A 20,811-nucleotide genomic window follows, 5' to 3' on the forward strand; every position below is an offset into this window, starting at 1 on the left:
AAAAGAAAGATCATTAGAGATGTATTCAAGTAACAGAATAATTTCTTACTAATAAAGGCCTTTTCTGTGTCATAGGGAAGAAGAAAAATAAACACAAATAACATCTAGGGTGAGAAGTGCAGGAAGAACTTGTCAAACTGTAAAACCAGAGAGCCTCAAAATGCTAATTTCACTGTTCTTGGCTACTGTGATGCCTGTGACCTAAAAGGAAAGCACAAACCCTTCAGCAAAGTTGTCCAAACTGGATCAGGTGCCTCCAAACAATGGGAGGACAGTATTTTTGTTTTTGTTTTATTTTATTTTTTTATTTTATTTTTTAAAATATATTTTTTAAAATTTTTACAGAGAAGAAGAGAGGGATAGAGAGTTAGAAACCTCAATGAGAGAGAAACATCGATCAGCTGCCTCCTGCAAAGCCCCTACTGGGGATGTGCCCGCAACCAAGGTACATGCCCTTGACTGGGATCAAACCTGGGACCTTTCAGTCCACAGGTCGATGCTCTATCCACTGAGCCAAACCTGTTTCGGCTGTTTTTGTTTTAGATAAAAAGGTGAATTCCTCAGACAGCTCTTGAGGTAGAGATGCACCTTTAAATAGATTCATGTTATGACAGGAATGTCTGCACACCGGAGATGTTTATTCACTTAGAGAGCACACATTCTTAAGGAAGTGCTCTCCCAGCAGGGCTCTGCCCAGCTTTGGATAAGACGGTAAATGAGCAGGCTGCTGGTTTCCTTTTCGGACTCCACCTGCAGTATGCCACAGAAACGTCAGGAAGGTTTTGGAAATCAGAACTGTTCCCAGAAACCAGCACAGAAACTGAGAGAAGCTCCGGGAAGGCAGACATAGGCTGGGTCCCTGGGTGCGTGTGCAGCCCTGTGACTTTCCTGGGAATGGCAGAGACCCAAGTTCCACTTTGGCTTTCTCCCGTATGAGCTCTTCCGGCCATACCTTGATATTTATAAGCCTCGATATTACAAATATCAATGTAAATATTTATAACCTATGGTTTTGACAAGCCTCTACTGAAAAAAAAACAAAATAACTTCCAAACCAGTAGAGGGAAAAATGGCAAAGAAAAAACATGGTAAACCGAACATTCATGTGTGTTTCTGTTTCTCTTTCTTCCTCTCTCACATACATACATGACAACTCCAAATATAACAGTAATCATAATCTGTGTAAACAAACCAATCTTGTCATTTTGAGAATCTCAGGTTCAATTTGTTAAAACTCTGGCTGCATTGTTCATAAGAGACATACACACCTAAAACATTACATAGAAAAGTTTCAAGTAAAGGCATAACAAATGATATATTAAGTCATCACTAAAGAAAGATGATATATGCCGAGACCGGTTTGGCTCAATGGATAGAGCATCGGCTTGGGGACTGAAGGGTCCCAGGTTCGATTCCGGTCAAGGGCATGTACCTTGGTTGTGGGCATATCCCCAGTAGGGGGTGTGCAGGAGGCAGCTGGTCGATGACTCTCTCTCTGATAGATGTTTCTGGCTCTCTATCTCTCTCTCTTCCTCTCTATACAAAATCAATAAAATATATTTAAAAAAAAAAAGAAAAAAAAGAAAGATGATATAGCAACATTAATATAAGGCTAAATAGATTTACCAACCAAAAAGCATCATTAGAGAGAAAGAGGTCTTTACATAATGATAAAGAAACAATCCTGAATCTTTTGGATTATACAACCTAGAAACAAGAGATGGGCTGAAATTTGGCTTTAATAAAATTCTTTTTCTGGTTCAGCTTTAGCTTTTGGAAGGTCTAGTCGATAAATACCTACATTTCAATGTCGTTTCTGGAATCTGTGAATTTGTGTAAAGTCTAATAGAATTAGTAAAATGAGAAAAATACGTCATTCAGATTTACTGTCAATATAAGAATATCCTATCTAATAAAAGAGTAACATGCAAATTAACCATCACTCTGTGACAAAGATGGCACCACAGTAGCCGGGGGAACGGGGGATGCTGGTGGCATAGCAATCGTGCCCTGGCCACGTAGCGGGAGGGCCTCTGGCCAGAGGCCAGGGCATGGGACACTGGCATCATTGCAGGGCGGGCTGAGGGAACCCCCATCCCCTGTGCATGAATTTCGTGCACTGGGCTTCTAGTTCACTCTTATTACCTGATATATGAGGGCCTTTTAAACACACTGAATGGAAAATAATAAAAAGGCAGCTAAAACTATCCATTATGTCTGGAATCCAAGGTCTTCAGATAACCCTTAATTTTGTATTTTGCCAGTTTCAAAAATAGTATAGAAGTTTTCTTACTTTTCAGTTCCCTCAAGATGATTAAAATATGTTATGAAAACATAGCTAGTAAAATCTTCCATTATTACCTGATGTGTAATAAGGGCCCTTTAAATACACTCAATGGCTTTTTGAAAGCTTTAGTCTTGGAATCAACTTTTTCATTTTCTTCTGCTTTGGAAGTAGATTCAGTTAGGTTAATCTAAAGATTAAAAAAATATGAAGAAAAGATCAAGAAATTTAGTTTCATACTTAACGGCTGGGCAGGTCATTAGATCAAAAAATAAACATTGGATTGATTCAATGAAAATTATAATCTTTAATGTAGCTTTATTATACCTAAATTACATAATTAATATATATTAATGTTACATTAACATACAATTTGAGTGCCTACTATAAATGATTATATTAATAGAAAGTATAACCTGGTCCTTCCCTTAAAAGTCTTTGGATTTGTTTTAAATTATAATGTATTTATCAAGCCTCTGATTATAAGAAGACAACTAAGTGCTTTTTAAAGTTTGAAACAAAGAATGGAAGTAGATCAAGAAGGCAAAGTTATAATTTTATTTCACATAAATAAAAATATTTTAGATAACACCGTCAAATGCATTTTGTCAATTTTTATACAAAAGTATGGAATCACACCCCCATCCCATCCTTCTTTCTTTGTACATACAAAGATGCAGGAGGACAGAAAGTTGTGAATTACTCAAAATCACATAGCAAGCTATTAGTAGAATTAGGGCTAGGCCAGAGCTTTTGACTTAATTTCATCTTCTTATTGAAATTACCTTTTTCAGACCAGCTACTTGTTCTTCATTAAAAACTGCTTCTAAGATTTCTTTGCCATCACTTTCTGTATCTTCCTTACTTGAAGCTTCATCCTCACTGGCGATAGGCCCGTTTTCACACAGCGGTGTCTGGAAGTCATCATCTACTAGAGGGGGGTAGCTATATTTGAAAGGATCCTAGAAGAAAAGGAATTTTGATCAGCTAGCTAAAGAGTGGGTAGAAAAACACTTCTCTTAGTGAAGTTGAAATCCATTCATGTGGCCAAGGAAATAGACTGAATCAGACAGTGAAATTGAAAACAAACCAGAAAAGGAAAAAGTAATCAGTGGTGTGAGACAATTGGCCAGCCATCTGTAAAACAGGCAAACTGGATCTTTAGCTCACACTTTACACCAAAAAGAATTTCAGATGGATGAAAGCTTTAAGTGTGTCTGCAAGTCTGTGTGTGTATTTATTTTTTAAAACCATATAGGCTCCAGAACAACACACAAGAGGATTAAAACACACACACACACACACACAAAAAAAAAACCCTAAGCAGGGATAGGCTTTCTAAGCGTAGCACAAAAAATAGAAGGCATGCACATATTGATAAAAATTGAGCACAGTAAAATAAAACTTTCAAAAACGGGCCACAAACTGGAGAAATGTGCACCACACATAAAATAAAAAAACAGCTTTTGTTAATATATACAACAAAAGAATAACCTATGAGAACAAGGAATAAAGGAACGATACAGTTCACAGAGAAATAATGAAGGCTGCCTTCTACGTCATTAAAACATGCTCAGCATCACTGGTAATAAAAGAAATGAAAATTAAAACTACAATGAAATATTTTTCACCCCAAACTGGCAAAAACGATACTATGTGGTGTTGGCAGGAATGTTGTTCAAATGTTCTCACACATTATTGGTAAATGACCACAATCTCTTTAGAGGAAATTGACAATGGCTATAAAAATTAAACACTAAATGTACCATTGACCTAATTTTACTTCTTGGAGTTTATCCTCTATATATACTGCCGCACCCGCTCATCAAGCATTATTTACAAGGATAGTCACTGCAGCACTATTAGTAATGGCAAAAAATTAGAAAATAAGTAATGTACCTTCAAAAGAGACCTGATTAAATAGGTTATGTTATATCCACAGTGGAATGTCCTACAATGGCTAGAGTCAGGTAGACCTCTATGAATCAATTACGGTATAACGTAAAAGTAAATGATGTAAAAAAAAACCACCCACAATAGAATATATATGATATGTGACCATTATGAAAAATAGTATAATGGACACAATATCTCCAGAAGGAGAGAAAATCTGGATATAGTGACTGCTCCTGGGGCAGTGACCTGTGGAGGGAAACATACTTTTCACTGTACAATTTGACTGCAACCTGAAGAAATATACCACTAACCTCAGAGAATGGGAAATAAAATAACCTTTTATAACTCTAAAAAGAAAATTAAATTTTACTAAATGCTATTTTAAGATAATTCTATGGGCAAATGTTAAAAAAATGTCAAATCAATAAAATCACCATTTTAACTAAGGGTAGTACTTGTAATTAACTATAGTCTGGTTTTTCTAGGTTAAAATGTGAAATATGAAATCTCAGAATAGGAAAGCATAAAACTTCAAATAAAAAAATATTAGTTCAATTTTTTTAATCAAAGAAAACAAACAAGAACATACCAAAACTTTTCATCTTGCTATCCCCTTGGTTCTGGTTGAATACAATTTTGCCAGGAAGGCAGTGTACAAAGAAGATTATAAAAATCAAGTAGAAATATTGTCAATCAAGTTAACCCAAGGCATACCATTTCTATAGGTTTTACAGTTTATAAATAGTCATTATCACAATGTTTCATTGTTATGTGGTATTAAGAATTTAACACATCCCTACTTACTCCTGATCTCATTTGTAAGTATTAAAATCATTTGCAAAAAACTTGATAGTATACATTATCTTTTATTTTATTTATTTTTAAATATATTTTTATTGATTTCAGAGAGGAAGAGAGAGGGAGAGAGAGATAGAAACATCAATGATGAGAGAGAATGATTGTTGGCTGCCTCCTGCACACACCCTCACTGGGGACCAAGCCTGTAACCCAAGCATATGCCCTGACTGGGAATGCAACTGTTGACCTCCTGGTTCATAGGTTGATACTCAACCACTGAGCTACGCTGGCTGGACTACATTATCGTTTAAATGAAAAAGATTATTTAGTAGTAAACAATTGGAAACTAATACCTAATGGTTATTAATTAAATAACTTATGGTTCATCTCTAGACACTGGAATATTTTGCAGTCAGAAATAAGAGTAAGAGCTTGTCACATATTGATTTGAAATTATTTCTGAGACAGGTAAAGAAAAAAGCAGGATGCATAATAGTGTGTAATATACTACTTGTTTAAAAGAGAGGGAAGAAGGAAGAATTACATATACTATCTAATAAAATAGTAATATGCAAATTGACCATCACTCCAACACACAAGATGGCTGCCCCCATGTGGTCAAAGATTCTGCCCCTATGTGGACACAAGATGGCCACCACAAGATGGCCAGCAGGGGAGGGCAGTTGGGAGGCACCAGGCCTGCAAGGGAGGGCAGTTAGGGGTGACCAGGCCAGCAGAGGAGGGAAGTTGGGGACAACTGGGCCTGCAGGGAAAGGCAGTTAGGGGCAAACAGGCTGGCAGGGGAGTAGTTAGGGGGTGATCAGGCTGGCAGGCAGAAACTGTTAGGGGCAATCAAGAAGGCAGGCAGGCGAGCAGCTGGGAGCTAGCAGTCCTGGATTGTGAGAGGGAAGTTCTACTGCCCGTTTAGGCCCGATCCTATGAGAATCGGGCTTAAACGGGCAGTCGGACATCCCTTGAGGGGTCCCAGATTGGAGAGGGTGCAGGCTGGGCTGAGGGACCCCCCCCCCCCACATGCACGAATTTCATGCACCGGGCCTCTAGTATACTATATTTGTTTTACATATATTCTACAGTTGCTTATATAGGTAATACAGATCCCTGGAAAAAATAAGAAATAATGGAACTGGGAAGGGGCACAGGATGACTAATAGCAGTAGAAAGACCTTTACTGAACACTTGTTTCTAAATACTGAATACATTTTTACTGAATACTTTTCAGTTCAGACCCATTCAAAAACAGCAATATAACAACTTGAAAACTTAAAAAAATGTAACACTGCTTATTATTTTGGTGAATCTATGAGCTTCCTTTGGATATTATGACACTGCTTTTCCTTTTTCCTTAAGAAAAGAATACAGCCATGGCCCAGTCTTATTTTAGGAACAAGTTTCAAGTACTATACTTACAGTTCCACCCATGTGGGGAGGCAGGTATTCGACACTGACATAGTCTTGAACTTCATGTTTATTTGTAAACTTCAACAAACTCACTGCTTCTGGACCGAGCCAGGATTTTACAATTTTGAAAGCAGCTGAAGAAAAAAAGTTACTTTATTAAATTCTTTTCATTCATCACTTTCTCAATTAATTTACTGTAGGTGCTAACTGTGGTCTTCTGAAAATAGGTTAGGCTAAAATTTCTTAATATGTATATTCCTATGACATGATACTTATTTAACATTGTTTAATTCCTATAGGCATTTACACACTGACTTTCCCTTACAGATTTCAATGGTCCATAAAGATTCAAGACGATTCAAATACTCTAATGTTCTCAAATATACTCATCAGAGTCTTGGCCTCTGCACAAATCCATCAATAATCCCAACTACTAAGATTTCCAGACACTACATCAAACAGCATTGGTTCAGGGAATAACTGCACAATATTATGGGAAGAGTCACTTGCCTTATGTTTCTGATAAAACTCCCAGTCTGAACAACTTTCTGAAATGGGAACTCAGGAAGAAAAGCAGGCCACCTCATACTGGGTGTGAGCTGGACCCAGATTTCCATCCTAATCCTAACCTTCTATGCCTTTCTCTAAAGTCCTACAATCTATGTAATTGTGAGGAATCGAGAGAATCTGCAAGAATTAACTGTTATCAAACCCAGCTGTTTACAACGGAACAACTGGTCGACCAGTCGCTATGGTGCGCACTGACCACCAGAGGCAGACACTCAATGTAGGAGCTGCCCCTTGGTAGTCAGTGTGCTCGCACAGCCAACATCCCACGGTCCTTTCCCTGGCCCACTGGCACTGATCCAGACTGTGCAAAACGGCTCCGAATGCTGGCCAAGCTGAAGGAACCCCACCTGTGCATGAACTCATGTACCAGGCCTCTAGCTGAGATATAATTTACCTATCATAAAATTTATCCTTTTAAAGTATACACATCAATGGTTTTTAGTATATTCACCGAGTTGCACAACCATCGCCATTGTCTTAATTTTAGAACATTTTTATCACACCAAAAAGAAACTCTCACTTATCAATCTCTTCTTGTCTTGTCTTTTCCCATTCCATGGTAAACACTAATCTACTTTCTGTCTATATGGATTTGCCTATTTTGGACATTTCATATATTGATAAATAGAATCATACAATGTTTTTTTCCCTACTAGTTTTGTTCACTTAGCGTGTTTTTAAGATTCATCCATGACATAGCATTTAAAAGGTATTTAATTCCTTTTTATGACTGAATAATTGTCCATTTTATGGATATATGATACTTGTTTATCCATTCATCAGTTATGAATATTTGGGTTGTTTTCACTTTTCACTATTATGTGTAAAGCTGCTATGAACATTTGTGTACAAGTTCATGTGTGAGCATATGGTTTCACTTCTCTTTGAAGATGTATAGCTAGGAGTGGAATTACTGGGCCATATGGTAGTTTTATGTTTAAATTCTTTGAGGAACTGCCATTTTTTCATTCTCACCAGAGGGTTCCAATTGTTCCACATCCTTGTCAACACTTACTACTGATTTTTTCTTTGATTATTGTCATCCTGGTGGGTATGAAGTACTATCTTACTTGATTTTGACTTGAATTAAGGACTAATGTTGAGCATCTTGTCATTTGTTCATTGCCGTTTACATATTCTCTTTGGAAAAATGTGTATTCAAATCTTTCACCTTTTTTAATTGAGCCATTGCTTTTTATTGCTGCATTATAAAAGTTACTTCTATACTCTTGACATAAGTCCCTTATCAGATGTATAATTTATAAATATCTTTTATTCTATTCTGACAGCTGTCTTTTCACCTTCTTGGTGGTATACTTTGGAGTGCAAACTATTTAAATATTAATAAAGTCCAAAGTATTTTTTCCTTTTGTCCCATGTGGGTTGTTTTTTATTGGTGTCATATCTAAAAAAACAATGCCTAATTCAAGGTCACAAAGATTTACTCATATGGTTTATTATAAGAGTGTTAGAATTTTAACTCTTACATTTGAGTTAGCTTTTGTACATGATGAGAGGTAGAGATCCACCTACATTCTTTTGAATGCAGATGCTCAGTTGCCCCAGTATTTTTTTATTAAAAAGACTATTCATTCTCTACTGAATTGTTTTGGCACCATTGTCAACTATTAGCCATTAATGTTAGAGTTTCCTTTTGGACTCTCAATTCTATGTATCTATCTATCCTTATGTCTGAATTACATCTTAATTGCTACAGCTTTATAGTGAGTTTGGAATAAAAACATGGGGCCCAGACAGTGTGGCTCAGTATTTCAGCATCGATCCATGAACCAAGAGGTCACTAGTTCGATTACTGTCAGGGCACATACCCAGGTTTGGGTTTAATCCCCTGTTGAGGCACATATAGGAAACAACCAATTGATGTTTCTCTCTCCCTTCCTCTCTAAAATCAAGAAATACTATTTTTTTTAAAAATAGTGAGTTCTCCCAATTTCATTGTTCTTTTTCAAGATTATTTTTACTACTCCGAGTCTCCTGCATTTCCATATCAATTTAAGTCAATTGATTGCCAATTACTGTAAAAAAAAAAAAAAAGCAGCTGAGATTTTGACAGGGGCTGGATTAAATTTTTCGATCCATTCAGGAAGTATTCATCATATTAACAATATTAAGACTTCCAATCCTTGAATAAGAGATGTTTACCTCGGTCTTTAATATCTTTCAGTGGTGTTATGTAGTTTTCAGTGTACAAGTATCAAACTTATTTTATTAATTTTATTTTTATGTTATTTTATTCTTTGTAATGATATTAAAAATGAAATCTTCTTAACTTCATTTTTTGGATAGTTCATTGAGAGTATAGAGAAATACAATTGATCTTGTGTATTAAGTTTGCATCCTGCCACCTTGCTGAACTCACTTATTAGTTCTAATAAATTTCTGTGTGTTCGCATTCCTGAAAATTTTGCATATAGAAGATTATGTCACCTGCAACTATTGTTGATATTACTTCATGTTAGCTGTGGGTTTTCACGGATGCAGGTTTGACCTAGATGCCCTTTATCGGGCTCTGCAGGTTCTCTTCTGGGTAGTGAAGACTTAACCTTATGCAAAGGAAGGTCTGGCCTTTGCCTGTAGCTGCCGGAAGATAATCTTCATGCTTGACAGGGCTCCCTTTGTTTGTCTTGGAGCCTTGGGTCACACAGGAACGATATGACTTAAGAGTAGGGGCTTTGCACCACACAGATCAGTAAACCCTGGGAAGACTAGGGTAAACACTGTGGTAAACCACTCTGGCCTATGGAATGAAACCCCAATAAAAAGTCTGAGCGCTGAAGTTTGGGTGACCTTTTCTGATTGGCATTACTCCATGGGAACTGCCGCATATTGATGCTGGAAGACTAACTTTGCTCCACATTTGCTATTTTAGTGGATTTGGTTCTGTTTTTCTTCAGTTGCTTATTTTAATCTGAATCCTTTCCCTGGAATAAAATGTAGCTGCGAGTATACCTGCTTTCAGTGAGTTCTGTAAGTCATTCTAGTAAACCTGAGTGAGACTGGTTTGGGGAACCCCTTGACCTTATAGTTTGTGTCAGAAGTGAGGGTAGTCTGTGTGGACTACTATGGTCCCCCTAACTTCACAGTTAATTCTATTCCTAGTTTCTAGAGTGTGTTTATCAGGAGACTACTGAATTTTTTCAAATGCTTTTTCTGTGTCTATTGAGAGGATCATTTTTTTTTTTCTTTTAGCCTATTAATATGGTGGATAACATGGTTTGATTTTCTTTTGTTGAACTGATTTTGCATTCCTGAGATAAATCCCACTTGGTCATGGTGCATAATCCTTTTTATATGTTGCTAGATTCAGTTTATTGAATCTACCCTGTTTCCCCGAAAATAAGACAGTGTCTTATATTAATTTTTTCTCCCAAAGTTGCGCTAGGTCTTATTTTCAGGGGATGTCTTATCTTTCCATGTGCTAGGTCTTACTTTCGGAGGATGTCTTATTTTCGGAGAAACAAGGTACTTTATTGAGGATTGGTCCAACTATATTCATACGAGATATTGGTCCATAGTTTTCCTGTGATGCTTGTGATTAGGTATATACTTGCTCATGAAATGAATGGTAAATTGTTCCCTCTTCTATTTTTTTGGAAGAGTTTACAAAGGATTGGTGTTGCTTTTTTATGTTTGGTAAAATTTACCAGTGAAGCCATTTGGACCTGGGCTCTTCTTTGTGAAAGTTTTTTGATAACTAGTGTTTTCCAATAATTTAAAAAGTATATATTATGCCTGTCATCCTAGGGGTATGTGACTACAGAGATTTGGAATACATTTCACATTCAGCCCACCTTCCTCCTCAACAACTGAAGCCCATGAGAAAACCTAGCTAAGGCCTGTGTTTCATGAAATACCCCACCTGTGGGAGGTAAACTGAGGCTTCGGACTATAGTTTTTCTTGAATGGTTGACCATCCTGAGGCTGGTTTTAGAGAAGACTAGTGGGTGACCCTATGGGGTAGAAAAATTAGACTCCTTTGCTTTGAAACAGCCTTTCAATGGTTTAAATCTAGCCACTTAAGAGTATACACCAAGCACAATATAAACAATTTTTTAAACAACCATAGCCATGTGGCGAAGTTGGCAAAGAAAAAAGGAAATCAGACATTCTATTTTAGAAAGTATAGGTAATGTACTCACCGTTCATTATCCAAGGCATATCAAAGATCACTATTTTTGCTGAAAGATGAAAAAAATTCATTGAATGTGACTTAGTAGCACTATAGTAATATCACATATATCTAACCTAGGAAAAATGATGATCTGAATGTAACAAAAAACGGAGCTGACTGATTCATTTTTAAGTCAGTGACTGCTGAGTGGTGCTAGAACTAAACTAACTTCTCAAAATGGTGAGGAGCCCAGCCAAGGAGAATAGCTTACAGGAAACAAATATTGCATTATCACTGTCCTTTGGCAAGTAGCTTGGCCTTTTATTATATTGTTATTGTTGTTTGCATAAAGGTACAAAAGGAAATTGTTAAGTGGGTAAATGGAGTCTGGATGTGGCATGTCATGTTACTGTTGAAGTCCATTGAACTTTAAAACTGTTTCAACATCAGATTCAAATTGTCATTGAGAAAACACTATAGTCATTTTCTCAATGACAATTTGAGAATAGCAATTCATAACCCAATGTACTTTACGAATGAGTATCGCTTATCACAGATTCCACTTTATCAATATTAATCTGTTTCTTGTATGTAGGACATTCCATATAATAAATGCTTTCTTGTATTTGAAATTGATTTTTAGAGAGAAGAGGGAAGAGAGGGAGAGAGAGAGAAATATCAATTTGTTGTTCCACTTATGCATTCATTGCTTGATTCTTATATGTGCCCTGACCTGGGACTGAATCCATAACCTTGGCATATTGGGACAATGCTCTAATCAACTGAGCTACCCAGCCAAGGTCAACATAATGAATATTTTAAAGGAATTTCTGATTGAAAGATTAGTAAAAATGGGTTAATCTTTGAAATAAGTGTATGTTTTTATGTACGTGTGTGTGTGTGTGTTATAGGATACCATATGTACAGTTTAGAACTTAAACTCTTAAAACTAACTCTAAAGGACATGATTATTTATGAAAATTCCCCTATGCCTATTACAATATGTGCTTAAATTTCTATGAACTCTTTTAAGCACTCATCAGAAAACAATGTTTCAGCTATTAAAGTCTATAATAATATAAAGACCTAAAATTTTCAGACATTGTTTACAGTTTTACATTTCATCCCATATAATAAAAGCCTAATAGGCTAAGTATATGACTGTTTGACCAGTCGCTATGATGTGCACTGACCACCAGGGGGCAGGTGCTCTGATTGGAAGGTTAGCTTGCTGCTGGGTTCTGGCAACAGGGACTGGGCCAGACGGGACAGACATGCCCTGCAGCCCTCCCATGGTCCCTCCCCAGTTTTGATTGGGTACTGGTAGAGTCCCTCAGACTGCCCTGCACCCTCTCGCAATCCAGAACCCCTTGGGGGATGTGAGAGAGCTGGTTTTGGCCCGATCCCTGAAGGCCAGGCCGAGGGACCCCACTGGTGCATGGGCTTTAGTATGTTTATAAAGGAATAAGTTACTTACAGAGGTATTTAGGGTAATAAACCTTAAAGCAGTTGATGATAAAGCGTACAAAATCCATGTCCTAAAAAAAGATTATACATTTAAATCTTTAAGACTGTCCACATTAGAAAATTTTAAACTGCATTATTTCTAAAAGTGATAAATTATTAAATACAAATGAGACAATTATTAAATTCTTTAAAAATAAGCTCATGTATAAATACATAGATTCCCAAGGATTAAGGTCTTAAGTCATTAAGCTAATTATAATAATCAGTACTAAAACTGAGTTAAAGAAATCAGAAGCTTAAGCATCATTCATGTTACCTCAAACTAGTTAGATCGTAGGCTGCTAAGATAGCATGAAATTTTAAAATGGAGCTAAAAGCAATCCTCATAGAGAAACTCTAAAAAATCTGCTGAATAATTAAAGAATTAATGAATCATGGATAAAGTTTATAACCTGACCATTTGGGATAATAAAACATATGTATATAAATTCTGCAATATTTGATCTTAAAGCTAATTTCTATACTTCATAATAGCTTGAATAAAACATACTTTATTAATCTTTTGTTCCACAATTAATCTTATATTGGCCTGCTGTATCTATCTTAATTCAAGATTCTTTCCTCTTATTTAGAGATCTAGAATGAGAATTAGAATTTCTCAGTTTACATTCAAGTATTGTTCTTTAATTTCCATTTCTGGAAGCCTTTATAAGCATAGTTATCTGGTTGGCTCCATTGCACTGAACACAGTAACATGAAATTAGGTTATTAGGGTTATTACTCATATGGATAATTTTATTACATGCTACTACATGGCCATACGCTGACTTACTAATCCTGACCAGCCTTCTTATAACAACTATAGGATGAAAGCTACATATAACTAGGCAAACTTAAAGCCATCAATTCTGAAAGGTGGTTATCCTATAGAGGAGAGTCCATTAAGTCATTCCTAGTGGGTGAATTGTAGCATCTTTAACTCCAGTAAACTGTGTACAGTAAGCATTCTTAACTATCTTAAGCGTTTATTATGGGATAAATCCTACTATGTAATAACACCTTTATAACTAATCATTATACCCACTGTGCAGATAGCTTAATAATTTTTAGTCAAGGGATTATATATCAATTTGGTTAACTACTATATGATCTGTGTCCCCCAGAGACTTTGCATAAGTCTTTATCTGATATTATTTTCATCTTTTCTATAATTGAATGGCCTTGCTTATAAAATTCCAAGTTACTATTAATTCACGTGGATTTGATAGGATGCCAGGGGTGCACATATATTAGTGGGTACTGCATAAAAAAGCTCTATGAAATGAATGGTCTACATTCTGTGAGAATGTTTTCAAGGACGCTATTCATTATCTTGTAAAATGCCCTCCCTTTGAGGACGCATGAAAGGCTTTTCTCTCTAAGTGTCAGGAATGCATATACTTTTCCTAAGACACTGGTTTTAAAGTATAATCTCTGAATTTAAATGATTCCATTTTTTTCAGGTAGGCAGTTGAAAGCTTAGAGCCAAATTACTGGCCCAACTTTAAATTTTTTGCATACATCTTTATAAGCCAACTTAAATCCTTCATGAATTATTAGGGTCATATATACAAATAATTCAATACGATTCAAGTATTTTAAAACAATACTAGTTAAATATCTAGTCATACAAATAAAACTTATTTATAAATTAAAAATAATGAGAAAGCGTATCTTTTGTAGCTTGAAAAAAAAAATCAGACAGTTCAATTCTTTGCCCCTATATTTGGCAATAAAAACATTAACATTTATTTGTCATTATTCAGGGTTAATACTTAGAAATTATTGCACATAAAAGATAACAGAATCATGATTTATTTTTAAGAAATATTGTTTACCTAGGCATTTTGATTTAGATTTTGAGCATAGGAGTTGTAATCTAAAACTCACTGACACAGAACCACACTGAAAAAAATCCAGGGCAATGAACTCTTTAAATTTTAAATATAAAGATAGAAAGATTGGGGGGGGGGAGTCCGTGGTTCCACCACCCAAAACTCATCTCTACTTCTGTCTAGTGTTTCTCTCTAGTATGTATTTTGTTTATCTGTTGTTGTTTTTTAATTTCTAAGACTTCTTGAGGGCTAGGTTTACTGTGATATAACCCTGTTGCCTTTTTCATTTAAAATAGGTATTTTCCAATATTACTGCAAATTATTTATAAACACCACTATACATACTCCATAAATTACTACACCTCAATTTACTATTTCACCATGTTGACGCATACAGTTTTCTAATTTTTCATTATTTTAAATGACACTCTGAAAAAACACACACACATTTGATGCATAATATTTTTTCTGTACTCAGGATTCTTTCTTTAGAATAAATTTCCAGAAGATAGTTACCAGGCAAAGAATATGAATGTGAACACTTTAAGATTCTTAACATACTTTGTCAAGTGGATTTTCAAAAAGGTTTTAACACTGCCCAAGACAGGTGTGCAAATGACCCTTCCCTGCTACCAGAATTAGCCGTGGTTTGAATTTAAGAGACATGGGTTCTAATAAATGTGCTGATGCATCCCCATCCCTGCTGAAGGGTTTGTAGTTACCATTAAGGTAAGGTGACCAGATGTCCTGCTTTTGGTGGGACAGTCCCGATTTTTAACAATGTGTCATGCGGTGTTTTAAAAAAAGTCCCGATTTTTTCCCAAAAATCGGGACTTTTTTAAAACGCCACGGGACGCAGGACAAACTGTTAAAAATCGGGACTGTACCGCATCTGGCCACCTTACTAAGGTCATAAAGGCCCCAAAATAAGGATGGGTAGCTTTTATTTTAGTTTTTAAGCTTGGGAAAAATCACCTGAAGACGACTGTTTTCCAAAGCTAACCAAATCAAACAAACAAAAAATCCAAACAAGCAGACAAAGGACCCCAAACAAAATCACAAAAGTGCTGTATGTGCAAAACCCAGGTAGACATCTCGCGACATTAAAACACGGTGTGAATCTAACGGTACAACAGAGCAGATGTCGCTGACCTCAGCATTTCCTGAGTGCATCATGCTGTGCAGGCACAGGGTTAGGTGCTGTACATGTGTCAAACACAAGGCCCGCGGGCCAAATCCAGCCCGCCAGGCCTTGCAATGTGGCCCGCACCGTGCTGTCATCACTGCACTCCGCTGTCAGTTTATGACATTGTCAGTTTATGACTGTTCAGTAAACCATTCGGCCCGCGATTTAGGCTGGATTTTAGATTTTGGCCCCTTCTCTGATTGAGTTCGACACCCCTACGTAGGATAAGAGCTGTGATAGGAAAGTTTGCTGTTACCACAGGTACTCAGTACCTGGCCAGCCTCCACATCCTACATTATATCCTGTGTATCAGACAAGGAGCATTTCTGGAAAATCTACAGTTTCAATGCCACACGCTGAAGCAAATTTATTCTCTGCAAATTGTATTCTATATTTGACTCGAGTCACAATTCAGGGGGAGAAAATAAATCCCAACATAGCCTGGTTAGCTCAGTGTTATAGCAGTATTTGGTTGGGGGGTGGGATGGCAGGAAGGATAGGAGAGAGGGAGCACACCGTGATAAACAATCACTTAGGATTTTAAAAAGTGCTTACTATGCTATTGATGCCAGTTTCTGACAGGTCAAACATCACAGTGATGGGCTTCCCGTTTTCTCTCTTCGCGTAACGCTCCAGCCAGAATGCGATGAGCTTCTTTTTGTCCAGGATGGTTTTATTGTCTTTTACATGATACTTCACCCTGATCCACACTTTGAGGAGAACGTTAGATGAAACATAAAAAAAAAATATGACTTTATAATATTACTTTATGCATATATCATTCTATCCTTTTCATTTTTCCATTTAGGATTCATTTTATTTCTCAGATCAAAAAATATCTCTCCCGCCGAGACCGGTTTGGCTCAATGGATAGAGCGTCGGCTTGGGGACTGAAGGGTCCCAGGTTCGATTCCGGTCAAGGGCATGTACCTTGGTTGCGGGCACATCCCCAGTAGGGGGTGTGCAAGAGGCAGCTGATCGATGACTCTCTCATCGATGTTTCTAACTCTCTATCTCTCTCCCTTCCTCTCTGTACAAAATCAATAAAATATATTTAAAAAAAAAAAAATATCTCTCCCTTTTTAAAAATGAGAACTAATGCGCACTTGGGAACCTTAAAGAGGAGTAGCAGGAAGAAAACTATTTTTCCACCGCCTTAGGAACTAAGTAAACTTCACTAGTAAGGAAGGGGGAGAGAAAATACATGTGAACAAACAATATGTGGTAATAACCTAAGAGTACTCTTCACCATGCTTAACAAAACAAAAGCCATTGATCCTATCTTTCCTTCCAGAGGAAAAGCCCTGGAGGCACTCTGCAAGTGTGAGCCCGTGCCCTGCACGTGTCCTGCATGGGGGTGGAGTGTGGCAAAGTGTTCAGAGTGGTGGCAGCTTGCTACAGAGTGCTGAGTGGTGACAGGAGGAGCTAAACAGACAGAGTGGGTGTGAAGGACCCTGAATGATATGCTAAGGCCTTTTTGATCTTCCTATGGCCAACATCTCTCAGGCAGCAGCTTGCAGGGGAGAAGGGAAGAGGCAGAGAAGGAAACCAAGAGCTGATGCCCTGGGAAGGGATTGGGGAGAAGGGGACAGGGAGGGACTGAGCTGAGGAAGTGCTGGTGAAAATGGAGAGGGGTTCCCTGAAGCGCTGGCAGACGGAAGAGTGTATGCTGAAAGGCATATTGCTTATCTCATTTTTGATTCTTATAAGTGTATTTCCAGTAGGACATGATCTCACTCATCCAAGGGAAATGGTGAACAACATAGACTGATGAACAAGAACAGACCCAAAGAGAAGGAGCCATGGGTCAGACAGCTGGACCTCAGAGGGAGGGTGGGGATAAAAGGGAGAGATCAACCAAAGCACTTATGTGCACACATATGAGCCTAACCAGTGGTCAAGGACAATAGGGGGGTGGGGACATGAGTGGGGGGTGGGGTTTTGGAATGGGGGGATGAGGACAAATATGTGATACCTTAATCAATATAGAAATTTAAACAAAATACCCCCCCCCCAAAAAAAAAGAGTGTATGTTTGTTGGCCTGTGCTGGGCAGTACAGAGAGAGAGAGCAGGGGTGGGACACTGATGTTCAGCTGTGTGTTGTGGTGAGGGCAGCAGGTCAGCAGTCCATCTGGTGGCACCAGCCAGTGAGGGTCAGTGAGGTGATGCCATGGGCTTGCCCGTCTGGGGACTCTGCCTGGGACGGGGTTCTGACACTCCTGCCTAGGCTTAGCCTTGGCACTACCCCAGGCTGGGTTTGGGGCGAGGGGGAGGGAAGAGAGTCCTTGGACAGCAGGATGAGTGCCACTGTTCTTCCTGCGATCACACACATTGAAGAAGAAGCTAGAGGGGCAGACTGGGAAACCTGAGAAAAGTCCATTTATTAACCATTAGGGACCTTCAAAAAAGTTTTTCTGAAAAATACTAGGGGGAATTTTAATATCACAGTCAAATTACAAAGAAGATAATGACTCTGAATTACATAATTTTGGCTTTGTTAGGGGATGTGGCATTTGCCTTTGCTGTCCGTTTTATTATATTGCAAACAGTAGTATAACTACTGAGTGTCTGATGTGCAGTTACAGGAAACTTGCAAATAGAGAAAGTGCTGCCTCTTACTAATTCTGTTGAGAAAGATAAGTACATCTCGAAGTCTTGGAAAACCAGTCTAAAAGTTAAATATACTCACACAACTTGTTGCCTTCTTTGTCATAACCGTGGAGGTAAATACCACCAATTTCCAGTAACCATTTGGGAATAGAGGCTTCAGTCAGATCTAAAAAGTGATAAACAGTGATGAGTAATTGCAACTTAGGCACCTTTTAAAAAAGAAAACTCACAAGGTAAAGGTTAAAGTTCTATAGTAGGTCTCATAGAAAGAAAGAAAAAGATAAAGCTTATTCAAACATCTGGATAGAATGGCAATAAAAATGGTGTTTCTTACCAAGTAAACAAACTACATAAAAGCATATAGACGAAAGAAATGAAAAACATCCATTGCCTTTTGACATCAGTCATTATTTATGTTGACACATTTCCATGTTCTGTGTTCCACATAAAGACTTGCAAACAAATATTATCACTATTGGCCAATCTCACGAGATCATGCCAGCAAAGATCCACATGACAGCTTCAGAATTAATGGAAAAGAAAAAAAAAGATCACTGGTTTCTTTCGCAAAATACGAGTTTTCTATAGAGTTTGAAATCCAGCAGAGTTTAATACACTTTATAATCTCGGGACAATTGGAAAATAGTTAAAAATGCTAGCTCCTTTAGCAGGACGAACAAAAGGGCCTGTTTAGCCTCTAGTGAGGCAGATAACCAATGGAGCAAGGTGGCCAGTGCCAAGGCTTTCGTTACATTCACTGCTACTTCACCTAGAACTTCCAAAGATTCCTGTATCCTCCCTCACTCCCTTTTATCGTCTTCCTGCTGTTTGCAACTAGAAACAAGCAATCCTATGTGAGAAAAACTACGAAGTTTAAAAGTTTATTCTGTGCTTGTGATTGAGAAATATCAGATTTATATTTATAAATGTTTCAGTTTGTTGAAATTACCTACAGTTTTGACATTTCCAAGCAAATTTTTTTTTTTTAAATATTCCCCTTCCGAAGGATTCCTTCTATAAGAGAGAAGAGTGGGGAGAGTGTCTGCTCTGGAGTTATTTGTTGATTATTCTATGTAAGACTCCAGACTCAGTCACTGCAGAGTTTATAATCTTCAAGGTCAGAAAAATCCTTCTTTACACCCCATCAAACGCAAACGTTATGCCAGTTTCTTGGTAAATTTTTAGAAGAGAGATAATGGGTAACCTTGCCTGAGAAGAGTCCTTTATATACTTGAAGACTATTATAAAACCCCCCCCCCTCTAAGTTTTAAAACTCGTTTGTGGAGAAAATTTTCATCTTGAAGTGTGCCTTCAAATGAAGCAGTTAAAAGGTGGCTGCAGAAGGCATCCTTGAGGATAAGCTTGCTTTTTGGGGACCCCCACTCCTTAATTCTATAGGGAACCACCATCAGCACAAGGAACTCTGGGGATAAAGACAGACGTGAACAACGGAGAGAAATAGGAAACAGTATCACCGTATGTCCGGGCCTGACAGTGAAGATGCTGTCTTGCTATTGTTTAATGGCACCGAACTAAGCAGGCACAGATTATGAGACCGCTGTGAGTGAAGAATCAGTGTGATTCTGCTCCTTGGTGACCTGATTGCCTTTCGAATGACCTGCCCTACACTTAAGTCTTAGGACACTCCTTTCAAAGTGTTAGTGGGACTGTGTCAAACGCTGTATTCTGATGTTGATGATGGCTGCCATGGATATTTGCAAATATATTATTACTTACTGGTAAGAGTAAACCAGTTAGTACATTTGTACAGGGGACAGGATAGGGCCAAGCTTAAATGGAACAGCTTACCGTGGACCGCCATTTCTTTCCGCCACTGAAAGCTCTCATCGATCATCTTCAATGTTTCGTCTACAGCATCATGTCTCCAACATAAGTAACTTTCAACCCAGTTATCATCTTGTTGTAGCCTTTCGACATCACGTGGATCATATTTATCTGGCTTATCTGGGGACACACAGAAATAAATATCCAAGTCAGAGAGATTTTGCAATGAATAGTAGCAAACACTGATGTCAAGGAACAGAGAGAGCCGGAAGTGAAAGATAAGCTATTTGAAGAACCGGGATGTTGTTCAGATGAAAATGCTACTTAAAGGATTAATGAATTTTTAAGTGTGAAGACAATGAAGTTATCTAAAGACTGCATGTTTACTTTACACAAACCACCAAAGATTTAAAAAAATAAGACCACAGTGAAATATTTTGCACAACACGCTCTATAACTATAAATCAATGTCTGGGAAGATCAATTATGTTACCTGAACTTGAAATCCTCACCCTAGTCAGTGAAACATAAAGTTTTACATATAAAGAACTAAGTTGTACTTAAGACATGTTTGGCAAGTGTCTTTTTTAAAAAAATTAACTGAACACAAAATGGAAAACTGACCATTAGGCAGCAGTCAACATTTCCTGGGAATAATTGTTTTCAATAATTTCTCAGTATCTATTTACAAACATGCTATGGTCCTACCAACCTGTGGATCTGATATTCCTCCTTCCATATCCTTTTATTTTTCTGTACCAGAAATGTCCTGGTCTCCGCACAACCACC

At 37.5% G+C, this 20,811-nt stretch overlaps 1 protein-coding gene across 2 annotated transcripts in view; it reads right to left on the reverse strand.

Moving 5' to 3' along the window:
* MOSPD2 (motile sperm domain containing 2) overlaps window positions 1-20,811 on the reverse strand; it is a 43,178-nt gene that overhangs the window by 8,904 nt on the left and 13,463 nt on the right. For both annotated transcript variants that reach the window (XM_084869860.1, XM_084869859.1), the window contains exons 3-10: window positions 20,047-20,202; window positions 18,317-18,403; window positions 16,182-16,336; window positions 12,577-12,637; window positions 11,128-11,166; window positions 6,407-6,531; window positions 3,070-3,246; window positions 2,362-2,474 (exon numbers count right to left, since the gene is read on the reverse strand). In XM_084869860.1, the coding sequence (XP_084725986.1) occupies window positions 2,362-2,474; window positions 3,070-3,246; window positions 6,407-6,531; window positions 11,128-11,166; window positions 12,577-12,637; window positions 16,182-16,336; window positions 18,317-18,403; window positions 20,047-20,202 (913 nt within the window). The remainder of the gene's footprint in view (window positions 1-2,361; window positions 2,475-3,069; window positions 3,247-6,406; window positions 6,532-11,127; window positions 11,167-12,576; window positions 12,638-16,181; window positions 16,337-18,316; window positions 18,404-20,046; window positions 20,203-20,811) is intronic.

The sequence above is a fragment of the Pipistrellus hanaki genome (genome assembly GCF_964339955.1).
Source record: "Pipistrellus hanaki genome assembly, chromosome: X".
In the NCBI taxonomy this organism is placed as follows: Eukaryota; Metazoa; Chordata; class Mammalia; order Chiroptera; family Vespertilionidae; genus Pipistrellus; species Pipistrellus hanaki.